This window comes from Lithobates pipiens, unplaced genomic scaffold, assembly GCF_037356315.1.
Source record: "Lithobates pipiens isolate NorthernLeopardFrog02 unplaced genomic scaffold, aLitPip1_a1.2 Scaffold_10, whole genome shotgun sequence".
In the NCBI taxonomy this organism is placed as follows: Eukaryota; Metazoa; Chordata; class Amphibia; order Anura; family Ranidae; genus Lithobates; species Lithobates pipiens.
In genome coordinates, this window is record NW_027507686.1 from 21,134,665 (window position 1) to 21,162,331 (window position 27,667).

The 27,667-nt window shown below is 46.1% G+C and overlaps 1 protein-coding gene across 1 annotated transcript in view; it reads left to right on the forward strand.

Moving 5' to 3' along the window:
• The first annotated feature begins 230 nt into the window (after positions 1–230).
• GPT2 (glutamic--pyruvic transaminase 2) overlaps positions 231–27,667 on the forward strand; it is a 62,950-nt gene continuing 35,513 nt past the window's right edge. The window contains 1 exon segment of the mRNA XM_077452485.1: positions 231–554. Within this exon segment, the coding sequence (XP_077308611.1) occupies positions 333–554 (222 nt within the window). The 5' untranslated portion in view covers positions 231–332.

The window sequence follows — 27,667 nt, forward strand, 5'->3', positions numbered from 1 at the left end:
CATGACAGGCTGCACGTCAGAGCTCTCCTCACAGAACAGAATGCTGCCCAGTGCCCACAGGTGTACAAGCCGGGCTCTTCCCGCCAATTCCTGTCTGGCGAGCTCTTTAGCGGCCCCCGCGCGCCCCCTCCTCCCGACTCCTCCCACCATAGAACGGCGGCTGGCCCCTCCTTCTGACTCCACCCACAAACAAACCTGCGCCCTGCCCCTCTTCTGACACTGCCTACAAACAGAACGGTGACTTGCCCCTCCTCCTGACTCCGGCCACCACAAAGCTGCGTCCTGCCCCTCCTCCTGACCCCGCCCACTACAGAGCGGTGGTCCCGGGTGACATGAGGGGTCCGGTGAGGTCGGTGCTCCGCGGCGGGCTGAGGAGGGCGGGGGTCTCCGGGGCCCCCACGAGGGATAAAAGTAGTGTGGTGGCGGAGGCCCCTGCGGTGCGGAGCCGGATCCTCACCCTGCAGTCTATGAACCCCAAGGTGCGGGCGGTGGAGTACGCTGTGCGGGGACCGATCGTCACCAAGGCCGGGGAGATCGAGAGAGAGCTGCAGAGGGTGAGGACTACAACTCCCAGCATGACCGACAGAGGGACTACAACTCCCAGCATGACTGAGAACAACAGAGGGACTACAACTCCCAGCGGGACCGGAAAACCGACAGGGGGACTACAACTCCCAGCGGGAACGGAAAACTGACAGGGGGACTACAACTCCCAGCATGACTGATAACGACAGAGGGACTACAACTCCCAGCATGACTGGAATAATGACGGGGGGACTACAACTCCCAGCATGACTGGAATAATGACGGGAGGGCTACAACTCCCAGCATGACTGGAATAATGACGGGAGGGCTACAACTCCCAGCATGACTGGAATAATGACGGGAGGGCTACAACTCCCAGCATGACTGGAATAATGACGGAGGGACTACAACTCCCAGCATGACTGGAATAATGACGGGGGGGACTACAGCTCCCAGCATGACTGGAATAATGACGGGGGGACTACAACTCCCAGCATGACTGGAATAATGACGGGGGGACTACAACTCCCAGCATGACTGGAATAATGACGGGGGGACTACAACTCCCAGCATGACTAATAATGACAGGGACTACAACTCCCAGCATGACTGGAATAATGACGGGGGGACTACAACTCCCAGCATGACTAATAATGACAGGGACTACAACTCCCAGCATGACTAATAATGACAGGGACTACAACTCCCAGCATGACTAATAATGACAGGGACTACAACTCCCAGCATGACTGTGATAACGACAGAGGGACTACAACTCCTAGCGTGACCATAATACTGAAAGGAGGACTACAACTCCCAGCTTGACTGGAATAATGATGGGGACTACAGCTCCCAGCATGAATGTAATAATGACAGGGACTACAACTCCTAGCATGACTGTGATACTGACAGGAGGACTACATCTCCCAGCATGATTAGAATAACGACAGGGACTACAACTCCCAGCATGACTGGAATAATGACGGGGGACTACAACTCCCAGCATGACTGGAATAATGACGGGGGACTACAACTCCCAGCATGACTGGAATAATGACGGGGGACTACAACTCCCAGCATGACTGGAATAATGATGGGGGGACTACAACTCCCAGCATGACTGAAATAATGACGGGGGGGCTACAACTCCCAGCATGACTGAAATAATGACGGGTGGGACTACAACTCCCAGCATGATGGGGGGACTACAACTCCCAGCATGACTGGAATAATGACGGGGGGGCTACAACTCCCAGCATGACTGGAATAATGACGGGGGGGCTACAACTCCCAGCATGACTGGAATAATGACGGGGGGGCTACAACTCCCAGCATGACTGAAATAATGACGGGTGGGACTACAACTCCCAGCATGATGGGGGGACTACAACTCCCAGCATGACTGGAATAATGACAGGGACTACATCTCCCAGCATGACTAATAATGACAGGGACTACAACTCCCAGCATGACTGTGATAACGACAGAGGGACTACAACTCCTAGCGTGACCATAATACTGACAGGAGGACTACAACTCCCAGCTTGACTGGAATAATGATGGGGACTACAGCTCCCAGCATGAATGTAATAATGACAGGGACTACAACTCCTAGCATGACTGTGATACTGACAGGAGGACTACATCTCCCAGCATGACCAGAATAACGACAGGGACTACAACTCCCAGCGTGACCGGGAAACCGACAGGGGGACTACAACTCCCAGCATGACTGATAACGACAGGGGGACTACAACTCCCAGCATGACTGGAATAATGACGGGGGGACTACAACTCCCAGCATGACTGGAATAATGACGGGGGGACTACAACTCCCAGCATGTCTGGAATAATGACGGGGGGGGGGAATACAACTCCGTGTACACGGAGCTCGGGACTTCTATGACCTCTACTGCTGTGCAATGCTGGGACTCTGCATGTCCTATGAAGAGCAAACTTCCTGGGGCACTACAGATCCCAGCATGCTCAGTGGAGATTCAGTTCCTGTACATGTGCAGAGTCTATGTGTGAGCTGGAGATGTGTTGGGCCTCGTATGTTTCACCCTTTTCAATGCGACGTGTGAGAAATCACCAGGAATGTCTTCTGGGCTCCCCCACCGACTCCTGGCTCCTCCTCCTTGAACAGTGCCCCCAATATCAAGCCACTTGCTATGGGGGCCACTGATGTGTGCTCACTCCTGAGCCCTTCTCTTTGCATCCATAAGAGACACAGAGCTGTGCTCGGTCCCACCCCGCCCCCCCGCTCTCTCCTCATTGTCTCACTGCCTGTGATTGACAGCAGTGGGAGCCAGTGATTTATGCTGCTGTTTCAGCCAGTGAGGAGCGATAGCCAAGGGTCTCGTGGACATCACTGGATCGAGAGGGGGCTCAGGTGAGTGGGGGAGCTGCACACAGAAGTTTTTTTTTTCCCCCTTGATGCATAGAATGCAAACCTTCAGTTCACTTTAAAGTGACTGTAAATGTAAACCTTGATGCAACCCATTCAGTTTGAAAAAGAAATGAAAGGCAAAACATTTTTGTATAGATGGATATAAAAAAGAATTTATAATGTTTTTTATTTTGTATAAGTGCTCGCATTCCCTCTGTTAAGAGCTGGGGGGAGGAGAAACGGCAGCACACTGATCTTCACAGTGAATGGCTGTGCAGCGGGGGCGTGTCATGACAAGTCTGATCATTGGAAGAGAGCACACTCAGCCAAACCTAAAACAATGACGCCTTGTCAGGGGGTTAACCCTTTCACGGCCAGTGCATTTTTATTTTGCAGATGTTTGCAAAAATAATTTTAGGCTAGAAGATTAGTTAACCACCTCGCGCCCGCCCTATAGCCGAATGACGGCCGTAGAGCAGGCGTGTTTGTCCGGGAGGCCGTCCCTGGACTTCCTAATGTTTACTTCCGCAATGCGCGCCGCCGCGGGCGCGCATCGCGGAAGTTCTGTGTTCGCCGTGTCCCCCGGGGACAGGCAAACACAGATCGCTGTAAACAGCCAATCACAGCGGCCATTTACAGTGCGATCGGCGTGTCCAATGGGAGATGATCTCATATGTAAACATATGAGATCATCTCTCAGCGCCGTTCTCCCTCCTCACACAGACAGTGTGAGAGGGGAGAGATAAAAAAAAAAATTAAAAAAAAAAGTGCCATCCTCCCCCAGCAGTGCCACCTGTCCCCAGTGCCACCTGTCATCAGTGCCACATAGTGCCATCGGTCGTCAGTGTCACGTGCCATCTGTTGTCAGTGTCACGTGTCATCAATGCCACTTATCAGTGCCATCTGTCATCAGTGTCATGCGTCATCGGTGCCATGTATTAGTGCCATCTGTCATCGGTGGCACGTATTAGTGCCACGTATTAGTGCCACGTGTCTTCAGTGCCACGTATTAGTGCCACATATAAGTGCCACGTGTCATCAGTGCCACATATTAGTGCCATCTGTTATCAGTGCCACATATTAGTGCCATCTGTCATCAGTGCCACGTGTCATCAGTGCCACGTATTAGTGCCATCTGTCATCAGTGCCACCTGTCAGTGTCACGCGCCATCTGTTGTCAGTGTCACGTGTCATCAATGCCACTTATCAGTGCCATCTGTCATCAGTGTCATGCGTCATCGGTGGCACGTATTAGTGCCATCTGTCATTAGTGCCACGTGTCTTCAGTGCCACATATTAGTGCCATCTGTTATCAGTGCCACATATTAGTGCCATCTGTCATCAGTGCCACGTGTCATCAGTGCCATCTGTCATCAGTGCCACATAGTGCCATCTGTCATCAGTGCCACGTATTAGTGCCATCTGTCATCAGTGCCACCTGTCAGTGTCACGCGCCATCTGTTGTCAGTGTCACGTGTCATCAATGCCACTTATCAGTGCCATCTGTCATCAGTGTCACGCATCATCGGTGCCATGTATTAGTGCCATCTGTCATCGGTGCCACGTATTAGTGCCATCTGTCATCAGTGCCACGTATTAGTGCCATGTGTCATCAGTGCCACGTATTAGTGCCATGTGTCATCAGTGCCACATATTAGTGCCATCTGTCATCAGTGCCACATATTAGTGCCATCTGTCATCATTGCCACCTATCAGTGCCATCTGTCATCAGTGTCACGCATCATCGGTGCCATGTATTAGTGCCATCTGTCATCGGTGCCACGTATTAGTGCCATGTGTCATCAGTGCCACGTATTAGTGCCATGTGTCATCAGTGCCACATATTAGTGCCATCTGTCATCAGTGCCACATATTAGTGCCATCTGTCATCATTGCCACGTATCAGTGCCATCTGTCATCAGTGTCACGTGTCATTGTCCTGGTGCTTCAAAAGTGTAATAAATAGTCAACAAGTTAGATGTGTAATTTATGTTTCTAGAACACATGATGGCGCTACCTGCATCTTGGGCCTCTCTAAGTGGCCAGGCTGTGAAAAAGTCCCACACATGTGGTATTGTAATACTCAGGAGGAGTAGCAGAATTTTTTGGGGGTGTCATTTGTGGTATACACATGCCATGTGAGAGAAATAACCTATTACAATGACAATTTTGTGGAGAAAAAAAAAATCTTAATTTTGCAAAGAATTGTGGGGAAAAAATGACAACATCAAAAAGCTCACTATGCCTCTTACTAAATACCTTGGAATGTCTACTTTCCAAAAAGGGGTCATTTGGGGGGTATTTGTACTTTCCTGACTTGGTCGGGTCACAAGAAGCGAGATAGGCCACCAGTACATCAGATGTGATCAATTTTGTGCGATTCGCACCACAGCTTGTACACTCTCTAACTTTCACAAAGACCAAATAACATCCACTAATTGGTTATTTTTACCAAAGATATGTAGCAGTATAAATTGTGGCCAAAATTTATGAAGAAAAAATTAATAATTTGCATAATTCTGTCACAGAAACAAAGAAATATGCGTTTTTTTTTTCAAAATTTTCGGTCTTTTTTTTATTTATAGCGCAAAAAATAAAAATCCCAGAGGTGATCAAATACCACCAAAAGAAAGCTCTATTTGTGGGAAAAAAAGGACAAAAAATTCATTTGGGTACAGTGTTGCATGACTGAGTAATTGTCATTCAAAGTGTGAGAGCACCGAAAGCTGAAAATTGGTCTGGGCAGGAAGGTGTTTAAGTGCCCAGTAAGCAAGTGGTTAAAACTCCCAAACCGTATTTATATATTCTAAAATCGGAGACCCTGGAGAATAAAATGGTGGCAATTACAATTTTTATGTTGCATGATATAAACACAACAGTAGAAAATAAACTCTAGTTAACCACTTAAGCCCCGGACCATTTGGCTGCCCAAAGACCACTTTTTGCGATTCAGCACTGCTTTGCTTTAACTGACAACTGCGCGGTCGTGTGACATTCTTCTCAAACAAAACTGACGTCCTTTTTTCCCCCCCCCCACAAATAGAGCTTTCTTTTAGTGGTATTTGATCACCTCTGCGGTTTATATTTTTTGCACTATAAACCAAAAAAGCGTCAATTTTTAAAAAAACAATATTTTTTACTATTTGCTATAAGAAATATCCCCAAAAAATATATAAAAAACATTTTTCTTCCTCAGTTTAGGCAGATACGTATTCTTCTACATATTTTTGGTAAAAAAAAAAAAAAATCGCAATAAGCGTTTATTGATTGGTTTACACAAAAGTTATAGCGTCTACAAAATAGGGGATAGTTTTATGGTATTTTTATAATATATTATATATATATATATATATATATATATATATATATATATATATATATATATATATATATATATATATATATATATATATATAAATTTTTTTTTTTTTTTTTTTTTTTCCTGCGACATTATGGTGGACACATCAGACACTTTTGGCACGATTTTGGGACCATTCACATTTATACAGCAATCGGTGTAATTATAAATGCATTGATTACTGTGTAAATGTGACTGGTGCTGTAGGGGTTAAGTGTGTCCTAGGGAGTGATTCTAACTGTGGGGGGGAGGGGCTGTGTGTGACACGTCACTTATCACCGCTCCCGATCACAGGAAGCTTTGATCAGTGACACTGTCACCAGGCAAAACGGGGAAATGCTTATTTACGTCAGCATCTCCCCGTTCTTCCTCCCCCGTGAGACGATCGTGGGTATCCCCGCGCAGATCGATTCCGCGGGACCCGCAATCGGACTCATGGAGGTTGTGGCGGGCACGCGCCTGCAAACCGCTTCTTGAAGGGCAACATACAGGTACGTTAATCTGCCTATACGTGCCCTTCTGCCAACGTATAGCGGCGTGAGCCGGTCGGCATGTCAGAAGTTTTTTTTATTTATTTATTTTTTTTTTTCATTTAATACATTCTGTGTACTAAAAAAAATACCTTTTTGTGTGCAGCAGCCCCCCCTCAGCCCTCCTAATACTTACCTGAGCCCCATCTCTGTCCAGGGAGGTCCACGAGGTGTCACGCGCGTCCGGGACTCTCCCTCCTGATTGGCTGAGACACAGCAACGGCACCATTGGCTCCCGCCGCTGTCAATCAAAATCAGTCAGCCAATCAGGAGAGAAAGGGGCGGGGCCGCAGCTTCATGTCTGACTGGTCACAGGGAGGAGCTGTGACTCGGCTCTGGTATCCCCATAGAAAGCTGCTTGCTGTGGGGAGACTCGACAGGAGGGAGGGGCCAGGAGCACCGAAGAGGGACCTGAGAAGAGGAGGATCCGGGTAAATCCATTTCACAGAGAAGGTAAGTTTGACATGTTTATTGTTTAAATGGGAAAAAAAAAAAAAATTTGACTTTACAACCAATTTAATTTTAGGGAAAACAAATGCAATACATTACTCAATTTTTGGGTAAAATATAACAGATGAGGTTGCATCGAGTAAATTGATACCAAACATGTCAAGCCTTACCATTGTGCACAGTGACGATGCAGGTCGGTGTTCTGGTGTGTTAGCTTTGTGAATTAAGCCTCCCATGTGTTTCCAGCTGTCATAGGAAAGTATTAAAACACCAGCAACCGGTGGGTGAGATACAGCTGTCGGGGGGGGGGGGGGGGGGGGATGGTTATGCTGGAACTTGTGGTTACACAGCTCGTATATGCCTTTTTCTAGGCGGAGCTGTGCTGTCTTGTAATCGAGCCCAGGATTTCGGCAGCTTGCTGAGACTTGTAGTTCCACCAGTAGAAGAGCAGATCTGTTCTGTACAGTTGTGATCAGCGGACGGCCCTGGAATCTCTCCGGTCCCCATTACATCCTTGTGCTCCGGCCTTCCACCTGTCGGTAAGGATGGTGACCCCGGCATTCCTCTGCAGGTTTTATGGCGACCGCATTCCGCTCACACGACAGATTTCTATTTATTCCGCTGGTCACAATTCTTTCTTCTCACAGGACCGCATTGCATGTTATGTTTGAATTGCTCCATCTCGCTTTCTGCACGGTTAGGATCATATTGCTTTTATGTAGCGTTACACCGATACCGGGGCTGATACAGCGAGGGGGGAAAAAGTATTTGATCCCCCTGCTGATTTTGTACATCTGCTCACTGACAAAGAAATGATCCGTCTGTAATTTTAGTGGTCGGTCTATTTTTTTTTTTTTTTAATCAAAACGGATTTTATTAACACACAAATACACACACAGGTCATCACATAAGCAGCAGAGAATACATAGTCAAACACCATACACATAAAGACACCTTGTACATAGCAAAGTCATATTCCGCAAGCGGTATTAAATATTACCCTAATCGATCATAACACCACAGATACAGGTCAAGATTGTCCAGACGGGCCGCAGCCCTATTACCTGCTCCCCCCCTCCCCCGCAACAACACATACCCTCGTATGGCCTGCCGTATACCCCCTAACTAAGCAACCGTCCCAGAACCAGCTCCAGGGGTGATAACCCGGGGGTATCAAGCCAGGGTCCCCACAGTCGCTCAAAGCGTCCCGCTCGGCCTCGGTGTTGGTAAATATACTTTTCCATACTTAACACGTTCCCCATCTGAGTTATCCATTCCTTCAACCTCGGGGGGTCACTCGCTCTCCAGTGTTGAAGGATGAGTTTGCGCGCCTGAAAAAGAGCTCTCCCCAGGGCCTCCCTAACCGGCGCCTCCAGCGAGAGATCATCCAGCACACCCAAAAGGCACACCTTTTGGATCCTGTGGAATCCGCACCTGGAAGGCCCCATTGAGAGTATCAATGACCCCTGACCAATATAAATGTAATTTGGGACAGCGCCAAAGTAAATGTATGAGGTCTCCCCTATCCCTGGCACATCTGGTACAAAGGCCCCCCTCCCCAATCCCCATCCTATACAGTCTGGCCGGCGTTCGGTGCACCCTCATAACAATGTATAGTTGCGATAAGCGCTGTGCCGTATTCAATGAGCAACCCTGTATTGCCTGTAAGGCTTCCACCCATTGGTCCTCCTCAAATACTCCCACATCCCTCTCCCAGGAGGCGATCACCCTTGCGGGGAAACCCGGCATAGATGCGTTTAGTAACATATTATAGGAACTGGATATAAAACCTTTGAAACTGGTAACTTCTGTCACAAACCGAAAAATTGGGGTGGGAGATTGCCTCCAGGGATTGTTTCCAGCTTGAGCCGTGACAGCATGGCTCAATTGCAAGTAGTAAAAATACATACCCTGAGGGACGCCATATCTTTCCCTCAGTTCTGCAAAAGAGAGCAGTGACCCCCCGGAAAAAATTTGAGACATAAGAGTCACTCCGCAGCGCCTCCAACGTTCAGCACAAGTCAAACCGACCATCTCCCCATAGTACCGGTTATGCCATATCGGGCTATACTCCGTAAAGCCCTCCACATTCTGCAATTGACGTGTTCTATTCCATATTTTTTTAAGTAGGGCATACGTTGGAAAGAGCCTGTTAGACTTGGCGAACGATAGGGTTTCCAGACCCGCCACCACCCCATCCGAGCCCGCACCATGGGTCAGAAGAGCGGTGGCGGGATTCCCCACCCCCTCACCTGTTTCCCGGCCGTTTACCACGGCACGGGCAATATGCTGTAATTGAGCCGCTAGATAATAAAGCCACGGGTTGGGCAGAGCCAGCCCCCCCGCCTCCTTGGGTTTCTGAAGCTGCTCCAGACGTATCCTAGGAGGTTTGTTAAGCCAGATAAATGCCCTAAATAAGGAGTTAATAATTCTAAACATTTTAAGCGGGATCACCATGGGAGTGTTATGTAAGACATACAGTAATTGTGGCATAAAAATCATTTTAATAAGGTTCACTCTGCCTACCAGCGACATTTTCAATTTAGCCCAAACTTTCGCTTTATCTCTGATCCTACTCAGCAACGGGGAAAGGTTCAGTGACAAATAGTCACAAGGTCGCGGGGTGACCCAGATCCCCAAGTACTTAAATTTATCAGCGACTGGGATATCATACCGCGTAGGATCCCGAGGGGAGGGGGCATCTAGTAGCATAAGATGTGATTTGGTCCAATTAATCACCAGGCCCGAGAACGACCCGAAGTGCTGAACCACTCTCATAGCCTCAACCAAAGACCCAGAGGTATCCCCCAGTAACAACATAGCATCATCAGCGTATAACATCAGTTTTTCATGCAACTGCCCATATTTAAAACCCGTTATCAAGGGGTTGCTTCTCACCAGGACTGCCATAGGCTCGATAGCGAGAGCAAAAAGTAAAGGGGACAGAGGGCACCCCTGCCTGGTCCCTCTGAATAAGGGAAAAGGAGTTGACACCCTCCCCGCCTCCCTGATGACCGCCGATGGCGAATTATACAGTAGTTGTACCCAGGATAGAAAACCAGGCCCAAACCCGAATCTCTCGAGAGTCGCCCACAGGTATCCCCATTCAATGCTATCAAAAGCCTTATGGGCGTCGAGCGACAACAATGCCCTGTCCCCCACATTATCAGCACGGGACTGCACATTAAGAAACAAGCGGCGGAGGTTAATTGCCGTAGACCGCTCGGGTATAAAGCCCGATTGATCCGGATAAATGAGGGAGGCGATCACCGTGTTCAATCTCCGAGCTAGCACTTTAGCAAGGATCTTGATATCATTCTGTAGCAGCGAGATCGGCCTATACGAACCGGGATCCAACGGATCTTTCCCTGGCTTAAGAAGCAGCACAATGCTGGCTCTTCTCATTGACTCTGGAAGGCAGTGTGATTCCCTAGCCAAATTCAGGGTACGGAGCAGTTGAGGCAAAAGTACTTCCCCAAACTGTTTATACACCTCTATCGGGATGCCATCATCCCCCGGGGCTTTAGAGTTAGGGAACGAGTTGGCAGCCAACAACATCTCCTCCATTGTAATAGGCTCCTCAAGAAATTCCACCTGGGAGTCCGCTAAACACGGTAGCTCTATCCCCTGTAGAAATTCCCGAACTTCATCCATAGTACACGTCAACTTGGACTCATAGAGTTCAGAGTAGAAGCCTACCAACTCGCTCATCACCAAATCAGGAGTATTAACCAACCTGCCCGACCTGCCGTGCACAGCCCCAATAGATGGGGAGGACCGCTGAGAGTGCACCAACGTCGCCAGCAGCTTGCCCGTCTGCTCCCCCTCCTCAAAAAAGGCCAGCCTATTAAAAAATCTCTTTTGGTTCGCTTTGGAGGCATCCATTCTGTTAATAGCATCCTGTGCAGCTACCCAAGCCTCCCGAGTGCCCCCCCCCGAGCCAGCAATATACTCCGCCTCCAGCCGTCTAACCAACTGGTCAGCTTGATCCCTCTGGGCAGATGTAGCATGTTTAATGGCATTGACCTCAGTTATGAACAGCCCCCGTAGGAAGGCTTTAAAAGCGTCCCAGGCAGCGTTCGAATCTGTATATTCAGCATGTCTCTGCCAGTAGGCCTCCACGTCCGCTTCAATAGTGTTAGTGGGAGGAAGAAGGTGCAACCAAAAAGCATTACGTTTCCATGGGTCCCTCTGTAAAGTGGAAGCCGGGTTAACCGTTATATGAACTAACAAGGGGGAATGATCAGAGATACTTCTGGTCAAATACTGTACCCTTTCCACATGTTGGAACGCTGCGGCCGAGCACAAGCACATATCAATCCTAGACAAAGAAAAGTGCGTCTTGGAAAAGCATGAAAATTGCCGCTCGGTCGGGTTCCTGAGCCTCCACGGGTCCATCCAGCCCACCTCCCCCAGGAACCTTGCCAAGGCCGTAGAATGTATGCCCCCACCCACTGGAGGAGGAGGGTGTCTATCTAGGCCAAGGTCTAGAACACCATTGAGATCGCCCACCAATACCATAGGGGTCCCCGGGTTAGCTAATAAAAAAGTTAATAGGGCACGAAGAACTGGGGGACTGAACGGAGGGGGTACATACACCGCAGCAAGAATAAATTGCAATCGTGACACTCTACACATCAAAAATACATATTTTCCCTCCTGATCAACCTCCAAAGCTAGCAGCTGAAAATCAAGGGTACGATGCACCAGCACACTCACCCCCCTTGAATAGGAGGTGTGGGTGGAGTGATGCGCCCACCCCACCCATGCAAACCCCAGGCACGACACCGTTCCCGGAGTCAGGTGGGTCTCCTGCAGCACACAAATACCCGGCAGATGTTTTCTAATGGCCGTGGAAACCATAGTACGTTTTAGGGGGTCCCCAAGGCCCCTCACATTCCAGGACAATATAGGAATAGACGTCATCCCGGCACATCAGCTAAATGAACTATACAGAATATTTCCTCCATAAACATATTATACTGCCCGGTTCTTACACCTCCCAGATCCTCCCCCAACCCCATAGTGGGAATACCATAATATACAGTCCCGGAGAGATTCAAAAATCAGGCAACATCCCCAGTGATAAAAAACATCTAAACCCAAACTCCCCCACCCAACTTCTATGCGGCAGTCTGTCTGCTGGGCTTGACTCGGTGTACTCTTCTGTGTGATTCTTCCATAATACTGTAGTGATGACCCCTCACCCCCCGCAGGAGCGAGAATAATGTTAGAAAGAAAAAAACCAAACTTAAAAAACTGCAAAAAAAGTCTAAGGGTATAAACACAACCCCTCACCGGTCCATGTTGCAACAGGCATACCACGGCCAGTGGTTCCGCACCGAAAGTGCGCTCCGTCGGCGAAGGCGGTCGGTCTATTTTTAAGAGTGAGAGACAGAATGACAACAAAAATATCCAGAAAAACGCATTTCAAAATAGTCATAAATTGATTTGCCTTTTAATAAGTGAAATAAGTATTTGATCATCAAGCAAGATTTCTGGCAACCAGATGTCTTCTATACAGGTAACTAGCTGAGATTGGGAGCACTCTCTTAACCTCCCTATTTCGGATTTTAGGTGCTAAAAGCGGTACCATTATTTTGCATGAAAATTTGGCGTTTTATATTGTAGTCCTGTAATTCTTAGGAATAACTCTCTTAAATCTGTCCAAACCAGAGTCTAGCAGACATCTCGGGTATGATAAAGTTTGAAAAATGAAATCATAAATTATAATATAATAAATAACTATAAATAATTATACCAAATAATAATATAACAATAATAAAAATTATTCAATAATGTAATCAAATCAAAAACACTGAAATTTGCTCAGTTGCAGAATTGTCACTGTCATTACTTTTCAGTGTCATTGTCATTTGATGACGGATCTCCCCACAAATCGCTATCGATCAATTCTGCGAGTGATTACAATTTATTGTCGCTGTTTTCTAGCTGGTTTAAAACCATTTTTGATGTAAAATGACAGTTTTGGTTGCTATGGACAATCTCCAGTTTCCAGGCATAAAGAACAGTTTTTATATTATAAAACTGCATGCAGGACACTGGGCAGACCACTAGGGACAAAGGGGATGTGAAATATTTACATACAGCAATGTAATCTGTAAGATTACATTATACTGTCTGTTTCACTTTTTGAATTTGGCACCGATCTCCGTCCCCGTGCGTCGCAACGCTTGCAGGGCACGGAGATTGGGTCCGTGATAGATCGAGCGAGACACGGCTCGCTCGTACAGCGGGGGAGACATCGCTGGATCCGTGGGAGAAGGTAAGTAAACCTCCTCCTGGATCCAGCGATGCGGTCCCGAGTCTGGCTCGGGGATACCGCTTTTGGTATAAAAATTCCACCCCGAGCCAGACTCGGGAATACCGTCAGGGGGGGGGGTTAAAGGGAGTGCTCCAAATCTCAGTTTGTTATCTGTATAAAAGACACCTGTTCACAGAAGCAATCAGATTCCAATCTCTCCACCATGGCCAAGACCAAAGAGCTGTGCAAGGATGTCGGGGACAAAATTGTAGACCTACACAAGGCTGGAATGGGCTACAAGACCATCGCCAAGCAGCTTGGTGAGAGGGTGGCAACAGTTGGTGTGATTTATTTGCAAATGGAAGAAACACAAAATAACTGTCCATCTCCCTCGGTCTGGGGCTCCATGCAAGATATCAGCTTGTGGAGTTTCAATGATCATGAGAACGATGAGGAATCAGCCCAGAACTACACGGGAGACTCTTCTCAATGATCTCAAGGTAGCTGGGACCATAGTCACCAAGAGAACAATTGGTAACACACTACGCCGTGAAGGACTGAAATCCTGCTGCGCCCGCAAGGTCCCCCTGCTCAAGAAAGCCCATGTACAGCCCCATCTGAAGCTTGCTAATGAACATGATTCAGAGGAGAACTGGGTGAAAGTGTTGAGGTCAGATGAGACCAAAACCAAGCTCTTTGGTATCAACTCAACTCGCCCCCTATGGGAAAGAGGAAGAAATGCTGCCTATGACCCCAAGAGCACTATTCCCAACCGTCAAATGTGGAGGTGGAAACATTAGGCTTTGGCGGTGTTTTCCTGCTAAGGGGACAGGACAACTTCACTGCATCAAAGGGACGATGGACGGGGCCATGTACCATCAAATCTTGGGTGAGAACCTCCTTCCCTCAGCCAGGACATTGAAAATGGGTCATGGATGGGTTTTCCAACATAATGACCCAAAACACAAGGCCAAGGCAACAAAGGAGTGGCTCAAGAAGAAGCACATTAAGGCCCTGAAGTGGCCTAGCCAGTCTCCAGACCTTAATCAAAATAGAAAATACTTGGAAAGAGCTGAAGGTTCCAGACCACTTTTTGCGATTCGGCACTGCGTCGCTTTAACTGGCAATTGCGCGGTCCTGCGACGTGGCTTCCAAACAAAATTGACGTCCTTTTTTTCCCCCACAAATAGAGCTTTCTTTTGGTGGTATTTGATCACCTCCTGCGGTTTTATTTTTTTGCGCTATAAACAAAAATAGAGTGACCATTTTGAAAAAAAAAACATATTTTTTACTTTTTGTTACAATATCCCCCAAAAATATATATTAAAAAAAACATTTTTTTTCCCTCAGTTTAGGCCGATACATATTCTTCTACATATTTTTGGTAAACAAAATCACAATACGCGATTATTGATTGGTTTGCGCAAAATTTATAGCGTTTTACAAAATAGGGGATAGTTTTATGGCATTTTTATTCATTTTTTTTTTTTTTTACTAGTAATGGCGGCGATCAGTGATTTTATTATTTATTTTTTATTTTTTATTGTGACTGTGACATTATGGCGGACACATCGGACATTTTTGGGACCAGTGTCATTTATACAGCAATCACTGCTATATAAATGCACTGATTCCTGTGTAAATGACACTGGCAGTGAAGAGGTTAACCAGTGGGTGGCAGTGTAGGGGTTCCTAGGGGTGTGTTACTAACTGTTGGGGGGTTGGGCTTTAATTTAGTGAACACTGATCTCTGCTCCAATCACATGGAGCAGAGATCAGCGTCACTAGTTGCTAGGCAAAATGGGGAGATGCCGTTTACAACGGCATCTCTCCAGTCAGCCGCCCCGTCAGACGATCGCGGGTATGCCCACGGCGATCGGGACCCGCGACCGGACTCGCGGGGGTCCCGACAAGCACAAGAGCGATGGCAGGGTGGCAAATTTAAAGGGACGTACAGGTACGCCCATTTGCCTGCCCGTGCCATTCTGCCGGCGTGCGCCGGTCGGGAACCGGTTAAATGTGGTTTTTCTGGATATTTTTGTTGTTCTGTTTCTCGCTGGTAAAATAGACCTACCATTGTTTGGTTTCAAGTTAAAATCTTTTTTTTGCTAGAAAATTACTTGGAACATTTTTTATTTTTTTTCTTTTTTTTTGGAGAATTGTGATCTCTTCTAAGCAAAAAAAATTGTGATTCTTATTTTGTCCAGAATCTCGCAGCTCTGCTTGTAACATGATGTTTCCTAAAAAATTAGGAATCCGAGTCATAAGGAATATTTTGTATAGGAAAGAATAGCAGATCACTTCCTGTACTCTTTGTGATCTCTGCGGGGTGCTCTGAGCTAATCTGCTTCCATCCATCCTCCTCCATGCTGGATTGCTCTCTGCGGAGTGCTTACATTGTACTTCTCTAATAGACTTGCTTACAATGCATTCCTGCAGTCATTGAATTTTCAGCCTTTGCTAGCCCTGCATTCCTGCGGTTTAGTATTACCATCCTTCCAAGATAAGTTTTTGCTCGGTATTCAGCAGAATGGCCTTTTGTAGATAATGGGTCTTTTGGAATACGTTGGGTGAGGGGGGGGGGGGGGTTGACCTGTGCAGAGTTCCTACCTCCTTTTTAGTAGTGCAACGAAATAAAAATTCCAGTGCCGAAAACCGTAATGGACATTTTTTTTATTTTTGAATTTAAATACCGTGGCTATCGTTTTTGCGTTGCAACCAGTGGGACACAATTTTTGCCTTGCAGCCAATGGGATGCGATTGTGCGTTGCAGTCAATGGGACACAGAATGCAGCGCAATAAAAATTTTTTTTTTTTTTTTTTTTTTTTTTTTAATTGCTAATTATTTTTTGGGACCGCTATCAGTGCATCCCTGCTCCTTTTGCAGGGGAGGGGTAGGAGTCCCCTTAATGGGGTGCAGGCAGCAATAAAATCCTGTCAGAAGCACTAACCTTTCCCCAATTACCCGCACGCAGGTTTCCTTTAAAACAATTCACTTAAAGGCTTGTCTTAACCCCTAGGCACCGACAGTATGCAAATATGTGGCCTCTTGGTGGTTGGGGCTTCACGCCGAGAGGCCACATAGCTGTGTACCAAATTGCAGACACAGCTGTGCCGAGAGCGTGCTCCCGGCACAGTTAGGCAGTTATAACCAACATATCGTGCTTCTCGACAGCTGATTGGCTCCCATGCACAGCTTTTGCACTCTCCAGTTTTAGTAAATCGACCCCATTGACTCCTTGCACTGGTTCTCTCACCCAGTCTGAGCTCTATGGTTCACACTTGTGCGATGTGGGAACCCTGCGAATCCAGTGCGGGTTTCCGCATCGCACCCAACTCGCCAGGCAGTTCACACTGCCATATGTGAACTGCCGGGAGTGTCAATACATTGTTAATGACACCCCCATTTCAGCTCGCATATCGCACTGCTAACTGTCAGTTCAGCCATGAATCGGATCGCATTGGTGTTCTCACACACACACACACACACACACACACACACACACACACACACACACGGGGATCCTGGTGCGGACCAAAAAAAAATAGGGTTCTGTGCGAGTTTGGTCGGAATGCGGTGTGATATCAGCCATACTATCTGTATGGCAGAAATGGCATTGCACGGACATCGCATGAGATTTTTCAGTGCGGTGCGAATCACGTGCAATCTCGCAGAGCACACTAGTGTGTACCGGCGGAGTTCCACTTAAAGGGGGAAGCTCTGTTTATTTGTCTCTTCCCACGCTGCCACATTTGGCACCTTTTTGGGGGGTGGGGGAGCGGGTACCTGGTTTTGACAGGAACCGATTCCCACTTCCAGCTGACTTCGCTGGGGTGACCTCAGCTGGAAGTTCGGTCCTCCTCCTCCTCCTTCCCACACTGCCGGGTCATTCAGGATTTGCAGTGAGCTTCACGCATGCGCAGTAGGGAACTGTTTGTGAATCCACAAGGCTGGGTTCCCTTAGCTGAGATGGCGGCAGCAGCACCCCGAGAGCCAAATGAAAAATCGGCTCAGATAAGGACCCTGCTGGATCCCCCCTGGACAGGTAAGTGTCCTAAAAGTCATCGGCTACAGTATTTGTAGCTGCTGATTGTTCGTTTTTCCTGAAGGAGCCCGGAGGTCTGCTTTAACATACAAAGTCTTCATCCTCCTTGACTTGATTTGGAGACTTTCTGGGTTGTCATCAGACGGGCGTGGCCAGAATTTCTTCTCATCTTGATGATTTCATTCTGCATTAGACGAGGTTGATGGATTTTTACCTTTAGGCAAAACACACCGCCTTACCGGTTTTCTGTATTTGCTTTCTGTGGGGGGGGGGGGGGGATCATGGAGGTGCCAGTGTTAGGCTCGGTTCACACTGGGGCAACTTCAAACTCACCCAACTTTGCAGCCGCTCTGCACACCGTGACTTCAGCGCAGCTTGGAAATGACCTCTTTAATAGAAGCCGCAAGTCACTCTGAAGTCACCCCAAAGTAGTGCAGGAACCTGAAGTTAGAGCAATTTGAGTCGATCTGTACAGTAGAGCTCTGACTGAGTGAGAAAATCGGTGTAAGGAGTCAATGAGGGTTGATTTACTAAGGCTGCATTCACACCTGAGCGTAGCGTGTTTGAACGTTTTTACCGGCGTTTTGTCGCGCGACAACGAGCGTTTTGTCACACTACAACGCGCGACAACGAGCGTTTTGTCACACTACAACGCGCGACAACGAGCGTTTTTTAACTTCGGCGTTTTTTTTCAGCCAATAGGAAAAATATTTTTCATCTGCTTATTTTTTCTTGAGCAGATACAGCGTCAAAACGCCCGTAGAAACGCTCGTTGTCGCGCGTTGTCGCTCGAATCGAGCGTTTCCATTAGTTTCTATGGGAATGAAAACGTCCAAATCAGCCCGATTCGCGCGACAAAAAAGGGTCCAGAACTTGTTTGAGCTTCAGGCGTTCGGCTTCAGGCGACATGGAGTGGAGATGTGAACGATCTCCATTGAGAATAATGTATTTTTTCCCCTCCAGCGTTTTGTAGCTTCAGGCGTAGGGCTACAAAACGTTCAGGTGTGAACGGGCTGTAAAGCTGTGCATGGTAGCCAATTAGCTTCTAACAGCTTGTTCTATTAAAGTGATATTAAAGCCTTGTTTTTTTTTGTTTTTTTTTAAATAACAAACACGTTATACTTACCTGCTCTGTGAAAAGGTTCTACATAGAGCATCCTCCTCTTCTTGGGGGGGGCCCACTGGCACTCCTGGCTCCGCCCTACTGCTGGGTCTGCTTGATCTGGGGGCACCCAAGCAGACCTGCAAATCTTTGTGTCCAATCATGCGTGGCGCCACGGCTCGGCCCCTTGGTTTCTACGCTTATGTATGTGTTCGCTTCTCCACGCGAGCTCGGCGGCACGGGGCACGTTTAAAAATTTTTTTTTTTTTTTTTTCTTATTTATTTTACCTTTTTTATTTTTACACTGTTCTTTAACCACTTAAGCCCCGGACCAATTTGCAGCCAAAGGACCAAGCCCTTTTTTGCTATTCGGCGCTGCGTTGCTTTAACTGACAATTGCGCGGTCATGCGATGTGGCTCCAAAACAAAATTGGCGGCCTTTTTTTTTTTTTCCACACAAATAGAGCTTTCTTTTGGTGGTATTTGATCACCTCTGCGGTTTTTATTTTTTGCGCTATAAACAAAAAAAGAGCGTCAATTTTCAAAAAATGCAATATTTTTTACTTTTTGCTATAATATCCCCCAAAAATATATAAAAAAACTTTTTTTTTTCCTCAGTTTAGGCCGATATGTATTCTTCTATATATTTTTGGTAAAAAAAAAAAATAGCAATTTGCGATTATTTGGTTGGCGCAAAAGTTATAGCGTTTACACAATAGGGCATAGTTTTATAGCATTTTTTTACCGTATTTATCAGCGTATAACATGCACTTTTTCCCCCTTAAAATCGGGGGAAAGTCGTGGGTGCGTGTTATACGCCGATCCCCACCGTCTGTGAGGCTAAAATACCGAGCGCCGCAGAAAAAGACTGAGCGCCGCCGAAAAAGACCGAGCCGTCTACTCGGCTCCGCTCGTAGTCCCGCCTCCCTGCTGTTTCTGGAGCGAGCGCTGCCGAAAAAGACCGAGCCGACTATACTGTGTACTTGGTATGGGCGGGACTGCGAGCCGAGCGGAGCCGAGTACACAGTAGAGTCGGCTCGGTCTTTTTCGGCAGCGCTCGCTCCAGAAACAGCAGGGAGGCGGGACTACGAGCGGAGCCGAGCAGACCGCTCGGTCTTTTTCGGCACCGCTCGCTCGGTCTGTCTCGGCGGCGGGATATTTACACATGGGCAAGGCTGCAAACGGCGCTGGGCGAGCTGGAAATTACACTGGCAAGCTGCAAATGACACTCTGCAAGGCTGCAAACAGCGGTGGGCAAGCTGCAAATGACACTGATCATTCTGCAATTATGGACAAGGCTGCAGATGCACACTGATAAGGCTGCATTGACGGGCATTTAAATGTAAGTTTTTTTTTTTCCCCTTAAAATGCCCTCCTAAACTTGGGGTGCATGTTATACGCCGGTGCGTGTTCTACCCCGATTAAATATGGTTATTTTTTTTTTTACTAGTAATGGCGGTAATCAACGATTTTTATTGTGACTGCGACATTATGGCGGACACATTGGACATTTTTGACACATTTTTGGGACCATTGTCATTTATACAGCAATCGGTGCTATTTAAATGCACTGATTCCTGTGTAAATGACACTGTCAGTGAAGGAGTTAACCACTAGGGGGCAGTGTAGGTGTTATGTATGACGTTATGTAGTGTGTTTTTTTGTTTTTTTTTTGTTTTTTTTTTTTTTTTTATTGTAGGGAAGGTGGCCTGGCATGTGATATCACCGATCGTCTTTCCCTATAAAAGGGAAGAGACGATCGGTGACAGGCTTGGTAGGAAGCACGGGGAGAGGTTTGTTTACACAGACCTCTCCTCGTTCTTCAGCTTTGTGACCTGATCGTGGGACACTAGCGGACGCGATCCCGCGGTCATGGAGCTCAGGACTGGGTCAGGAGCGTGCTGCCGGTGGCGCGTTCCTGAGCCACGGCTGGGCACTTAAAGAGCAACGTACAGGTACGTGCTTGTGCCCAGCTGTGCCATTCTGCTGACGTACATCAGTGCGAGGCGGTCCTTAAATGGTTAAAAAAACTGTCACTTTTTTATTTCTATTACAAGGAATGTAAACATCCCTTGTAATAGAAAAAAAAGCATGACAGGGCCTCTTAAATATGAGATATGGGGTCAAAAAGACATCATATTTACACTAAAATGCACTAAGAGCTATGATCTCCAGTGCCCTCCTGTCGGTAGCGACTGAGGTGACCGGGGTCCTTTCTTCTGTTGGGTATGGAGACGAGTGAGGTGAAGATGGTCCCCACCCGACTCCATACCATTGCAGGGCAGAAACTACGTCAAGAAGTCACTTCCGCAAAACACAGATTACTGTATAAATGTCATTGGCAGGGAAAGGATTAACACTAGGGGGCAATCAAGGGGTTAAATGTGTTACCTAGGGAGTGTCTCTAAGTGTGGGGAGGGTGGGACTACCTGGGGGCGGAGACGGATCATTGTTCCTAAGCATTAGGAACAACTGATCCGTCTCCTCGCCCCCAACAGAGATCTGTCTATTTACAATGACAGACCTCCGTTCTGTCTCTTGCAGGAGCGATCGCAGGTGCACGGCGGACATCGCGACCGATGGGCACGTGCATCGGCTCTGGCGCCCCCTAGCGCTCTTAAAGCGGCCGACATACAGCTACGACGGCTCGCCCAGGGGAGCCGACCTGTCACAGTATAACTGCGGCAGCTGGTCGGGAACCAGTTAAAGTGTTTTGATCACTTTTTTGTTAACGTAAGGAATGTAGACGTCCCCCTAGTGATAACAATACGGCATAACAGGTCCTCTTTATGAAGAGATCTGGGGTTTAAAAGACCCCCAAATTTCTCCTCTACCCTTAAAAGCAAAAGATATAATTTTTTATTTTTTTTTATCCTGTGCTTTTAAGAAAAAAAAAAAAAAAACGCTGAAGTGACGTTGACATCACTCCGGTCCTCCAAGGGCATAGAGATGAGTGGTGGCCATCCAGCCATCACCCAGTGTGCATGAGGCCTAAATAGGCTCGGCAATGCAGCCACTCCCTTGAAAAGAACTGGACTGCTGATCAGATGTACCAGAAGAGCGATCGTCCGCATTTCCTCTCCTCCTTTGATTATAAAGCGTGAAGGACTCTAATGTATCTGGAAGCATCGGAGACCATTTATCATGTTTATTTTTTTTTTTTTTGTGTTCGTGTCTCATAAGGAAGAAAATGTCATGCTACCATGGCAACCTCCAGTTAACCGTCCGCACTTGGATCTAAACCCCGATCACTAAAATCTCATAAGACCAGCGCACTCTGCGAGATCGCATGTGATTCGCACCGCAGTGCAAATCACATACAATGTCCGTGCAATGCGATATCAGCCATGCCGATTGTATGGCTGATATCGCATTTGGACCAAACTTACACAGGGCCCTTTTTTTATTTCTTTTTTTTTTTTTTGGCCTTGCCAAAATCCGATTCATGTCCGAACTGTCAGTTGGCAGTGCGATATGCGAGCTGAAATGGGGATGTCATTAACAATGTATTGACACTCCCAGCAGATCGCATTTGGCAGTGCCGACTGATGTGCGAGTCGGGTGCGATGGAGGAACCCGCAGTGGATTCACAGGTTTTCCGCATCGCACAAGTGTGAACCGAACCTTAGGCTTGACAAATTTTGCTTTGAATCTAGGAGCTAGCTAAAAAAAAAAAATGTTAGGAGCCAGTTTTTTTATTTATTTTTTTTATTTTAAACTAAGAAAGCTTACTGGTGGAACACCTAAACCAGTGATGGCGAACCTTGGCATCCCAGATGTTTTGGAACTACATTTCCCATGATGCTTAACTACACTGCATAGTGCAGGAGCATCATGGGAAATGTAGTTCCAAAACATCTGGGGTGCCGAGGTTCACCATCACTGCCCTAAACTGTTCCCGAAGGATGAAACTTATCCATTAGCCCTTTCACAGTCAGACCGGTTTTTGCATTGTTTGCACACGTTTAAAAAAAAATATATATATTTTAGGCCTGAAGATTGCATAAATTATTTTTTTTTTTTTTTTTTTTTTTTTTTACAGATTACATAAAAGCCCTAGAGAATAAAATAGCGTAGTTCCATTTTTTTTTTTTCACGCGATATTACCGTTAAGGTCTTTGTAAAAAAATAAAACAAATTAAAAGTACATTTTATGGGCACAGTGAGGCTGAATTGATGAGTACTGATACTTTATATTAATATTGTTAAAGTTTTTGTTAATATTTATTTTTTGGAACTTAATTCTGCTTAAAACATATAATATATAAAAACATACAATATAATATATAAAACCTACATTACACAAGTGTCATTTCGTGAGATAATTTTACAAGGGTGTGTTTAGGGGTGGACGTATGGGGTGGGGCAGGGGAGCGGTTGGGTGGGGCAACTAGTGTCCAGTAACTCTTAAGGCCTGGCTAGTGGCTCAGGACTTGAAATTTTGAGCCCTGACAATATATAAATATAATATAATATAAATATATATTATAAAAATATAAATACATTATTATTATTTTTTTTTAACTGTCGGTTTTGGTTTTCGGCCAAGTGCTTCCTGCAATTTTTGTTTTGGGTTTCGGCACCAAATTACCAATATACGCTTATACAAAAATATGTAGCAAAAATGCACTCTGGCCTAAATTTATTAGGAAATTTTGATCTTTTTTTTTTTTTTTTTTTTTATTTATTTATTTTTTTATTAGATCTGTTTTATAGCGGAAAGTAAAACCATTTTTTTTTTCATATTATTATTTATTATTATTGTTATTATTATTATTTTAGTTATTTTTTTTCAAAACTGTTGATCTTTTGATTGTTTGTAGCACATAAAATAAAAAATGAAGAGGTGATCCAATACCACCAAAAGAAAGCTCTTATTTGTGGGGGGGGGGGCATCAATTTTATTTGGGTACAGAGTCGCACGACTGCTCAATCCTCAGTTAAAATAACGAAGTGCCGTATCGCAAAAAATGGCCCGGTCTTCCGGAGTTGAAGTGGTTAACAAAATAAAAGCCATTCTGTTGGGTTTGGATTTCTGTAGACTGATGTGAATTTGGTCACCTTGCACTGTAGATAGGAGTTTTGCTAATTGATCAACCTGCGTAATGAATAGACTTCAGATGTGATTGTATGGCAGATATCCCCGGGGCTGACATACAAAAAAAAAAGAGCGTATTTATGTTGCGCTAATCTTTCATTAAAACATTCTAGGAAACAAAATAAAGTGTGTGTTTTTTTTTTTTGTTTTTTTTATATTTCACAGCATGATAATACAATGCACCATTGTTTAATGAAGCCGGTTGTTGGAACATAAGCACCGTATTTGTTATCTAATTGCTGGCTTCCTGTATCTATAGAAATGAATGGTGTGAAATAATCGTCTTTGTCTTTATTGTTCTTACTATACAATTGTTGAGGCCATTATCCTCCCAGATCTGCTCTGATATGAGGGGACTGACATTAAACACTGACAGGTTGATTGAAAATGTGCTGAAGGAAGAACTTGGAGAGAGATCTGAATATAATTGTGTCATTCCTGGGGGGGGGGATCAACAATAGGGACTTTGTACTGACTGCAGTTACCATGGTAACCCCCGAGCCTGCGACCCAGCAGTGTAGCGGATACTGGATGTACATGCAAAGCGTCCCTGCGCCAGCAGAGTGAGGGCGGCAGCAGTTAAATATGGAACTTCTGACACATTTTTATGTCCTATTATTAAAAGTGACTGCATAGAATTTTTTTTTTTTTTTTTAACTCTTTCTATTGCATTAGTTAATGTACAGTGCATCAGGAAAGTATTCACAGCGCTTCACTTTTTCCACACAGACTTATTCAAAAATGGATTAAATTCATTATTTTTTATTTTTCTCAAAATCCTACAAACAATACCCAGTACTGACAATGTGAAAGAAGTTTGTTGGAAATCTTTGCAAATATAATAAAAAATAAAGAAATGAAAAAAAAAAAAAATCCCATGTACATATAAGTATTCACAACCTGTTTTCCACTGATCATCCTTGAGGGTCGGGTCACATTGGGATGACTTAGCCACCTGACAAGTAGCGTCCCGTTCTGTACAATGGAACCATTCTAATCGGAGTGACACAAGCCGCTTCGACTTAGGCCCCTTTCACACTACCGATCCGTTCAGATCCGCCTGTCTGTTTTTTATGGGGACCTGAACGGATGCTCCATAGAGCTCTATGGAGCGTCGGATGTCAGCGGTGACATGTCCGCTGACATCCGACCCGCTCCGATCCGAAAAAGTGTGACGGAGGAAAAAGCTATTTTTCCATCCGTCTGCAGATCGGATCGGGGGACGACAGACACTGCGGTCCGTCGTCACCCGATCTCCCATAGGGGAGAGCGGCGCTGTGACGGGTCCGTCCCTGTGCAGTGATGGACCTGTCATCTCCCTGCTCAGCGGAGATCGCTCCGGCGATCCCCGTTGTGCAAGCGGATATCCACGGGGCGGATCAGCACTGATCCACCCCGTGTGAAAGGACCCTTAAAAAAAAGGTTCCTGTACGACTTTGGGGGCTACTTGCATTGATTTCTATAGAGAAGTAATTGTGCAGGCCGCCTGAGGCAGTCGTGCTGTAAGTCGTGCTGCCTCCGTGTGAACCGGACTTAAGATGTTTCTACAACTTGATTGGAGTCCACCTGTGGTAAATTTTGGTTGATTTGGACATGATTTGGAAAGGCACACACCTGTGTGTGTGTGTGTGTGTGTGTGTGTGTATGTGTGTATATATATATATATATATATATATATATATATATATATATATATATATTCCAACAGTTAACAGTGCATGTCAGAGCACAAACCAAGCCATGAAGTCCAAGGAATTGTCTTTAGACCTCCGAGACAGAATTGTATGGAGGCACAGATCTGGGGACGGGCACAGAAAAATGTCTGCAGCATTGAAGGTCCCAATGAGCACAGGGGTCTCCATCATCCATAAATGGAAGAAGTTTGGAACCACCAGGACTCTTCCTAAAGCAGACCACCTGGCCAAAAACTAAGCGATCGGGGTAGAAGGACCTTAGTCGGGGAGGTGACTAAGAACCCAGATGGTCACTCTGACAGAGCTCCAGCGTTTCTCTGTGGAGAGAGGAGAACATTTCAGAAGAACAACCATCTCTGCAGCACTTCATCAATCAGGCCTTTATGTAGAGTGGCCAGACGGAAGCCCCTCCTCAGTAAAAGGCACATGACAGCCAACCTGGAGTTTGCCAAAAGGCACCTGAAGGACTCTGACCAGGAGAAACAAAATTCTCTGGTCTGATGAAACAAAGATTGAACTTTTTGGCCTGAATGGCAAGCGTCATGTCTGGAGGAAACCAGGCACCGCCCATAACCTGGCCAATACCATTCCAACAGTGAAGTATGGTGATGGCAGCATCATGCTGTGGGGATGTTTTTTAGCAGAACTGGGAGACTAGTCAGGATCGAAGGAAAGATGAATGCAGCAATGTACAGAGACATCCTTGATGAAAACCTGCTCCAGAGTGCTCTGGACCTCAGACTGGGTCAAAGATTCATCTTCCAACAGGACAACGACCCTGAGCACACAGCCAAGGTAACAAAGGAGTGGCCCGCCCAGACTTGAACCCAATTGAATATCTCTGGAGAGATCTGAAAATGTTGGTGCACCGACGCTCCCCATCCAACCTGATGGAGCTTGAGAAGTCCTACAAAGAAGAATGGGAGAAACTGCCCAAAAATAGACGTGCCAAGCTTCCACCATCACTTAATTTTTTTTTTTTGAGGCCGTAATTGGTGCCAAAGGTGCTTCACCAAAGTATTGCGCAAAGGCTGTGATACTTGTGTACATGGGATATTATTTTTATTAATATTATTATTATTATATTTTATGTTTTTAATAAATTTACAAACGTTTCAAAGAAACTTCTTTCACATTGTCATTATGGGGTATTGTTTTTATAATTTTGAGGAAAACAATGAATTTTATTCCATTTTGGAATAAAGGCTGTAACATAACATAACAAAAATGTGGAAAAAGTGAAGCGCTGTGAATACTCTCCAGATGCACTGTATACTAAAATTTAAAAAAATGAAAGGGGCTAGTTCACTTTTGCCAAAAAAGGGCTATTGCAGATAAGGGATGTCTGTAGATGAAAACAAACCGTGCAGCTTTGGCCAGAGTTGGATAAATCCTATAGGTGTAGACTATTTATGTACTTCCTAAAGCCTGACTGGGGAAAAACTCCCAGAACCTTCTACGAGAAGCTCAGTTGTTACGGCTCACCTTCACCATCACAGTGAACACTCAAATGCTGAGCTCAGATCTTCTATGTCTGGGGTGATTGAGTGCATGTTGGGGGGGGGGGGTTGCATCAGAAAGGGCTTGTTTAAATGGGCAATGTCATATAACGGAACAAAAGGAAGGTGTGCACACCCTAGCGCACTACCAAACACTGTGGAGCCCCAATGACTTTGACCCTGCTTAGCTGGGGGGCGGGGGGGGTCGCATTCCTAGAGGTGAGCCTATACCCATGGGGGGGGTGGGAGGCACAAGTAAGGTGATTCGCTGGTGGTTTGGATGTTCATTGTTAAGTTTTTTTTTTTAACATTCACTTCTGGGACATTCATTTGTTTTAATATATGGACATTTTTGCACTATATTGCATGGACATTTATTATCATGCATCTTGCATGTTTTTGATCTACATTGATTGTTTTGATATATGCAATTTTTCATGACTTAGCGCTTTCTTTATTAAGTACTACTGAGTGGGGAATCGGCAGAGCTGGGGGTTCCTACTGAGCGGGGAATCGGCGGAGCTGGGGGTTCCTACTGAGCGAGGAATCGGCGGAGCTGGGGGTTCCTACGGAGCGGGGAATCGGCGGAGCTGGGGGTTCCTACGGAGCGGGGAATCGCCGGAGCTGGGGGTTCCTACGGAGCGGGGAATCGCCGGAGCTGGGGGTTCCTATGGAGCGGGGAATCGGCGGAGCTGGGGGTTCCTACGGAGC